Source organism: Panthera uncia, chromosome D1 (assembly GCF_023721935.1).
Source record: "Panthera uncia isolate 11264 chromosome D1, Puncia_PCG_1.0, whole genome shotgun sequence".
NCBI classification, from domain to species: Eukaryota; Metazoa; Chordata; class Mammalia; order Carnivora; family Felidae; genus Panthera; species Panthera uncia.
In genome coordinates, this window is record NC_064808.1 from 99,564,272 (window position 1) to 99,571,610 (window position 7,339).

General features: G+C 60.3%; 1 protein-coding gene across 2 annotated transcripts in view; it reads right to left on the reverse strand.

The window, feature by feature from the left end:
* Positions 1-7,090, reverse strand: part of ZBTB16 (zinc finger and BTB domain containing 16) — a 192,815-nt gene extending 185,725 nt beyond the window's left edge. The window contains exons 1-2 of one of the 2 annotated variants that reach the window (XM_049612892.1): positions 6,809-7,090; positions 2,488-3,845 (exon numbers count right to left, since the gene is read on the reverse strand). In XM_049612892.1, the coding sequence (XP_049468849.1) occupies positions 2,488-3,755 (1,268 nt within the window). In that variant the 5' untranslated portion in view covers positions 3,756-3,845; positions 6,809-7,090. Of the gene's footprint in view, positions 1-2,487; positions 3,846-4,668; positions 4,919-6,808 lie in introns of those variants that run through there. The other variant, XM_049612902.1, reaches the window with a different exon arrangement.
* Between the last annotated feature and the right edge of the window lie 249 nt (positions 7,091-7,339).

The window sequence follows — 7,339 nt, forward strand, 5'->3', positions numbered from 1 at the left end:
CCGATTGTTTTGTCTCGTCCTTTTGTTTGTACTAGTGGTTGTGAGAAACAGGAAAGTAGCACCCGCACCCAGGAGCTTGGAGGGAGAGAGGAAAAGCCTCCCCCAAAGTACATCTCATCAGGAGCCAACGGGCGGCTAGGGGGAGCAAGGGCCTAGAAGCCGCAGGAACATTTTCTCCCCTTCCGGCTTTCTTCAGTCCTCACAGCTTTCCACCCGGGGCACTGTCCTCAGCTCTCGTTTCTCAGGCTGCACCAACTTACTTTCCACCCTCAGTCAAAAGCCCATTTGCCGTGTCAGCAGCCCACAGCTGAGGATCCCTGGACCAGTGCCTCGCCGTCATAAGTTCCCAGGGACAGGGACATTCTCTGCATCGCCTTGCGGCCAGCACAGCCCCAGCGGAAGGCAGCACTGTGGATACTACACTCTAGAATTCTAGAAGCCAAGGGAGGCTATGTGGAGGCCTGAACAAGATGGGGGACCAGCAGGTCGGTCCATCACCAGCACACAGTGTCACTCACTGCTCTGGGGGATTTCTAGATGTTCCTTCGTCAATTCAGCCCCACGCTGTGCAGACCATCTCCATTTTTAAGAATAAAACAAAACTCGGAAAGGTTACATAACTATCCCACGCTCTCCCGGCAAGATGTGGCTAGGTCCACAGCCCGCCCTCTGCCGAGTGTAACACAGCCAGGCCTCCGCCTCTCCCCAAGAGGACAGAGGGTGCCACAGAATGGGAGCCTGGACGGACCTCCCGGGAGAGTGGGATCTTCTGTGGCCCTCCCAGAAAAAGACGCCATCAGGGCCAGAGGAGAGCCAGACCCATAAGTACTTTCCACCAGACCCCATTTCTCATCGCACCTATCTGAAATAATCGACATCCGGAGAAGATGAGAAATCTATCTGGTCAAGTTTGGGGAGGGGGGTTTCCTCTCTAGGAAAGTTTGAGCAGACACTAACACATCCTCGGTCTATTTCTGGGTGGTGCAAGCTTCGAGAAGATACACTCAGCGGTGGTTATTTTTCGCACCCACCGGAAAAACTCGGCTACGGTTAGTTCAGCGGCACTTTCCGCAAGGTAGGTCTCAGAGCCACGGATCAAGCAGAGGCGTGGGAGCAGGTTCCGGCTGGTGTCGGGTAATCGCTGACCCCCAGGTGCCTGCCCGGCCCCCACACCCTCTCACTCACATGCCCTCCCGTACCTGAACGGGCAACAGAGCAACAAGGAACGGGTGGAGGAAGACGGTTGCTCAAGAATCCACCCCAGATCAGCCAAACAGCAGGCAAGACGGTGTGTAGGAAATGTTACCATGGATGACCCCCAAACTGGATTTCCTGACACCATTCACCTGACCCAGGGACCAGAGGATAAAATGATGGATGTATCATCACAGCAGGTGCAAGTGAAAACCAAACCCACTACTGATCCTGCCCATGTTTACTCTACTCATGAGCAATTCTCAAAACCCTGTGTTCTGTAGACATTACCCTCTTCAGCACGGAGCGACTCCAAGAGGCAGCAAAGTACAAGGAGGCTAAGACCTGAATTTGAATCCAACCCTGTCTCTTACTCTGTGTGACTCTGGGAAAAGGTCTTAGCCTCCTCCTACGTGAAAGAAGGACATCCCCACCTCAGAGGACTGCTGTAACAAAAATGTGACTCCACGTAAAGCATTTAGTATTGAACCAGGCAGGTCATAAAAGCTCAACGTATGGTCATTTCATAGAGAAAGTGACAGGAGCCAGAGAGGAGCCAATGCTAGCCTGAAGTCGCATTCCATTCAATGTGAGCAGAGATGGGATAAGAGTAAGACGGCTGGCTGCAAAACCAAGACTCTCATACCCATCCTTCCCTCTTGAATTTAAATCAACTCCCTCTAAATGTGCTGGCAAAGGGCAGAGAATGAGCAGGGAAAGGAAACAACATCCCTGGTGAGAAACGTTCACCAGGCATGGCTCACATGGTTTACGTAGCATCCAGCCCCCGCCCCCGTGCCCTCCCCACACTCCAGAGCTGTGGGGACCACAGTCTGGGGACCTGGGGACCTATGTGCCTGAAACCCAGCAACATGGCCAGATCCAGGCCATGGGAGACCTTCTCCCCCAATCCCACTTCTCCTCTTCCTCCAGTTTATCAGTCACTCCAGGCAAAGGGAACCAGACCCAACAGGAGAAAAATCAAAAAAGGAGCCCGGAAGCAAAAGGAGAGGAAAGAGCCTAGTAAGAGTCTGGGCCCATCAGTTCCCCAACACTTAGGAAACACCCAAGGCCCCTCTCACCACGTTTGAGACTGTGTCCTCTCCTCCCCTCCCCCCATCCCCCCAGCCCCCGGGGCCTTAGAAACTAAGTGTCTTTTCACAAAGAGCACGGAGGACAAGGGGCCAGGCCCCAGGGCTAGGGAGTAGCTGGGCACGAAGGCACAAAGGCAGGGTGTCGGGAGCCAGAAGCCTGGGGCTGGGCTGCGGGATGCGGGGCTACAGAGGGCCCTACCTGTGCTGTTCCACGGCCTCGTTGTCAGGAAGCTCCACCCCACACACACTGCACTGCTCCCCGATGGTCCGGCTCTCCGACTTCATGCCCACAGCCAGCTCCCCCAGCTTGCTGAACAGCTCCCTCTGGATGAAGCCCTGGGGCAGCAGCCCCCCGTAGGTGCTGAAGTCCATGGACACAGCCAGGGCAGGCTGCACGTGGAGGCCAGAAGTCACTGAAGACGGCATGCTCAGCACGGCGTCGGCCTTGTGGTTGGGCAACACAGAATAGATGCCCAGATGTTTCTCGGCCGGGGGCGCAGGGTGCTCCGGTCGGCCGGGGGGGCCCTGGGCAGCCTCGACCGGGGGCGGCAGCTGCTCAGCGCTCTCCTCGCGCCCATAATGCAGCTCCCGAGCGCTGGTGATGACGCTGCTGCGAGTTGGGGTCCCGGGCCCTTCTTTGCTCCTCTCCTCAACCTTGTCCCCGACCGCGCCCACCATGCTGGACTCGGTGGCCCCAGGGCTGTCCTGGCCGGGCACCTCATCCACCTGCATCATCTCCGTCTTCACCTCGGCCACCCCACCGTGCCTGCCACCCCCGGCCAGAGCTGGCTCCTCAGGCCCTGCGGGAGGCTGAAGAGTTCCCTGCAGGAGAGACTGTCCTATGGTCATCAAACTGTCCACCGCAGCCTTGGTGGGACTCATGGCCGAGAGACCGAATGAGCTGGAGACGGAAGGGCTCTGGTCCACCATGGGTCCAGGGAGGCTCTGAGCAGCCACACTGGCGTACCCACTCCCCTCGCTGGAATGCTTCGAGATGAAGATGTTCTTGAGGTACCGAGCTTTGCGGTCCTCCTCCTCCTCGGCCGCGCCGTCCGCCATGGTGGCCTCCGTGTCATTGTCGTCTGAGGCCTGGATGGTCTCCAGGATCTTCAGGCACTGCTCCTCCAGGTACTCGATCTCTAGGATCTCGGCTGCATACAGTAGGTCATCCAGGTCCTCCGCCTTGGCTTGCAGTGTGGCCGTGTACGCATACTCCAGAATCTGCTGGAAGGTCTTTGGCGAGAGGAAGTCCAGAGTATAGTGCTGGCTGTTGCGGTGGAAGAGGATCTCAAACATCTTGCTGGTGCAGGCCAGCACGGTCCGGTGGGCATGGAACTCCTGGCTGTCCACCATGATGACCACATCGCACAGCGTCCCGGCCAGACGCATCTGGTTGGCCTTGCACAGGAGCCCCGTGGGGTGGCTGGGGTTCTGCAGCTGGATCATGCCCATCTTTGTCAGATCCATGGTGCTCCCCTCGGCTCAGGCATGAGGCTCTCTTTCCTTCCTGGCTCTGCGTGACGGGGCTGGGTGGGTTTCCTGGGCCAACCGAGAGGGCTGGAGGGGACGGGGCGGGTGGAGGGATGAGAAAAGAAACCAGAGAACGAAACACAGATTAGTTAGCGTCCTTCAAAGTAACAACTCAACACAGAATACCCATAAGCCGCCCCCCCCCCACCCGCCGGCCGTGAGACAGCCTTGGTGAATTTAACGGAAAGAAGGGGAGAAAGCTTCCTAGAACTCTGCACATTTGCCTTTACAAGCCCGGGTACGAAGAGGGTAAAGACCAGGTTCTGCCACAGCATCTGCTTCATTCGCTGCTCTGTGACATCTGTTAGATGAGCTGAGACGAAGTCCTAGGAGTCCTGGGCTTGCTTTGCATGGGAGAGCGAGGGGCTCCTGCACATGGGCAATGTGCATTAGGAGGAAGTGCCCAGTGCAGAGGTTGACCCCTTCCTTCGGCCAACTAAAGTGATCAATCTTACTCTGAACCCCCTGTGCAGTAAACCTCATCTTCTAAACAAAGTTTTTCTAAATCCTGCCTCACTGTGGCAGCGGGAGAAACACGGACAGGCCCACCTGGAGCCGGCAGCCTATAGTCCCGACCCCCACAAATCTGCAAGCAAGGGCTCTCTGCTGGCCCATCTCACGGCCAGCCAATGCCTCGTAGGCCTCTGCCCTTCCTCTCTTCTCAGGGCTGCAAGGGATAGACACACCTCCACCCCGACCCCCTCCTTAGGCAACAACAGGAACACACACACACACACACCCCACACTAGCCTGGCTTACTTCCACCCGTAGGTGCCTCAGAGCTACTGTAGATGCGATCCGAAACCTGCACTGTGCCTGTGCACATACTCATAAGAGATGCCACACCTACCTCCTGCCCACAGGTGCCGAGGGGACGAGAGGATCTACAAAACGTAGGAAGATGGGTCACGAAAGACCTAGAGAGAGAGAGATCATAGGAAATGTGCACCCCTATAGCCCGGAGTGCATGTGCAAAGTACGTGAACTCCAAGTGTGTCCAGAGACTCCCAGGTCCTGTGCCCAGAACAGCAATTGATGCTGGACGCTGCATGAAGGCACCAGAAGTGATTCTGGCACCACCATCTACTATGTGAGTTACTACCAGTATGAAAAGAGCGCAGGCTGGGAGACAAAGGCCTCTCCCAAAGCCTCCTTTTGGGTCAGTAACAGGGCTCTGGGACTCCCTAACGGGCTAAAAGTGTTAGAAAGACCTCACCCAGATCCAGGTGTCCCTCAGTCTATGCCTTGCCGAGGCCAATACTGCAGTGAAACCAACTGGAAGCACAGCACAGGCTCTCCCTGGCTCTTCAAACACTGTTTGCCTCCGCCCCCAAAAGGAGCCCTATTGGCTCCGGAGCCAGAAATCTCACGCAGAAAGGGTTAACAAGACGGCTAGTAAAGACGCTTTTGCTGCCCTCCATGGGGTGGGGAGTAAGGCCGTCAAGAGTGGAACTGCCACTCACCGGCGCCTTGCCACCGTGCGCCTTCCTGCAGACCTATAAGGGCTTCGGAGAACTAGGACGGGCAATGGAAAGAATGGAAGCTGAGCCACCCGAATTCCTTCCCCAAAGCAAGCGCCCTAAGTCCTGCGAGCAATTGGGGTGCTCTCGGTCAGCCGACCCCCACCCATGGCTCGGCGCCCGCGGTTGTGCGGGCGCTGGCTGCAGCGCCCAGCGCGGCGGCGCGAGGGAACGCCGGCGCTAACCCGCAGGAGCTCTGGGGATCGATCCCGCTCTCACACGCCCCCAGTCCCAGCCACCCCCACGGAGACTTGGAAGCGACTTCTGCAAAGTTGGGGAAGCAACTTTTCCCGGGGAGCCGGACGGCAGGGGAGAAAAAAAAAAAAAAAAAAAAAAGGAGCCGGATTAAGGAGGAGGAAAAGCAAAAGAGACCCGGACGAAAGGCGAGAGTCCGGGCGGGCTGGACGCCTGAGCGAGAGCGCGAGGAGGCGGACCCGCCCCGCCGCGAAGGGGAAGCACAAAAGCCCGACAGCGAGTTGTGGTGGAAGGAAAGGCGAGAAGGGATCTGCCCGCCCTCCCTCTCCGCCCCAGGGCCGTGACCCCCGGCAGCGACAGGCAGGGCGCCCAGCCCCGGCACGCTGCGAGCGTCCCGGGGAGCGGGCCAGTGAGTCGCCGCACCGCGCGTCCGTGCGTTCCAGTGGGTCCGCGGGCGGGCGAGACGGTGCGCGTTTCGAGCGCATGCGGGAGCGTTCGAGAGGCTGTGCGAGCGAGCCGCCGGCGCGCCAGGTTGGGGAACGCATCCCGAATGCATCAGGTGCAGAGCCGAGGCACCCACCGAGCGCGGCTGGGCGCACAGCGAGCTCCGGTGCCACGGCCGGTCCTGCCGAGAGCCGAGGAGGGCCCGGAGCCCAGGAGACCCTCTGGGACTCCGCCACGGCCGCCCCTCCCCCCCCCCCAAAACGGGTGGGGAGTCAAGTCCAATCCAGAAAAAAGCCCACCACGTTTTTCAAAGAGAAAGAAAACCCAAGTGAATCCGACTCCTGCTCCCCTCCTCCTCCAGATCCACTCCTCGGATCCTAGCTTCCCAGCCGGCGGGCGAATAAACACAAATAAACCACAACCCTATCGCGCCCGCGCACCGGTCCGCATACATATGAGCACCCACCGGCTCCCCGCTCCTCCGCCGGCCGCTGGTCGTACAAAGCCTCCGGTTCCCCAACCCTCCGCTCGCGCCCTCAGCCTCCGCAGAACGCTCTGCCCCCCACCTCTCGCCCCGACCCTGCCCTAGGGCGGAAGGGTCGGGGAGGCAGCTGCGCCCAAGCTGACAGCCGGGGCTCCACTTCTAGCCGACCCCCAACCGGCGGTGGCGACGGCTGCCACCGCAGGAAAGAAACAAGCCAAATAAAATAAGGCACGAGCCCAGCGGCCGAGTGGCCGAAGGGAGCGCGCCCCTCGGACCTCTCCAGCCCCGGGGCGTCCCGGCGCGCGCCTACGGCTGGGCGGTGCGCCCCTCCCGGGCCCCTCACTCACCGCTGCCGAGCCGGGCGCTGGGGGTGGGTGTGCGTGCCTCTTGGGGGGGGGGGGGTGTGCCTGTGTCGGGGAAGGGTGTTGCTGGGAACTGTTGCTCTCGGTATCACGGCGGCAGCGGCGGCATCGCCCGGCAGTTCGCAGTACCCGCTCTCATCGCCCTCAACTCCTCTCTGCTGCGAGGTTAGCAAATCACCACCGGCTGCGGCGCCTCCGCCGCGTCCCACGTCAACGCCGAGCCCCCTCCCCTGCGAGGCTCCGGCGCCTCTCCATCTTTAGTGCTGGCGGCCGAACCCGGCTCGCTGCCCACAGCTGCCCCCCCTCCCCCCCCCCCCCCCCCCCCCCGCACTGGCCGAGCCCGCGCGCGCTCCCCGCCCCACCCCTCCCCTCCGTTCCGCCGCCTCCCCTCCCCTCCCTTCTCCGCGCGCCGCGCTCCGGGCTTCGCCTGACATCTAGCTGCTGCTGGGGCGCCGGCGGCTGCCGCTCACCGGCCCAGCGGAGAGGGAAGAAGGAGCTCGCGGAGAGAGCAGTGTC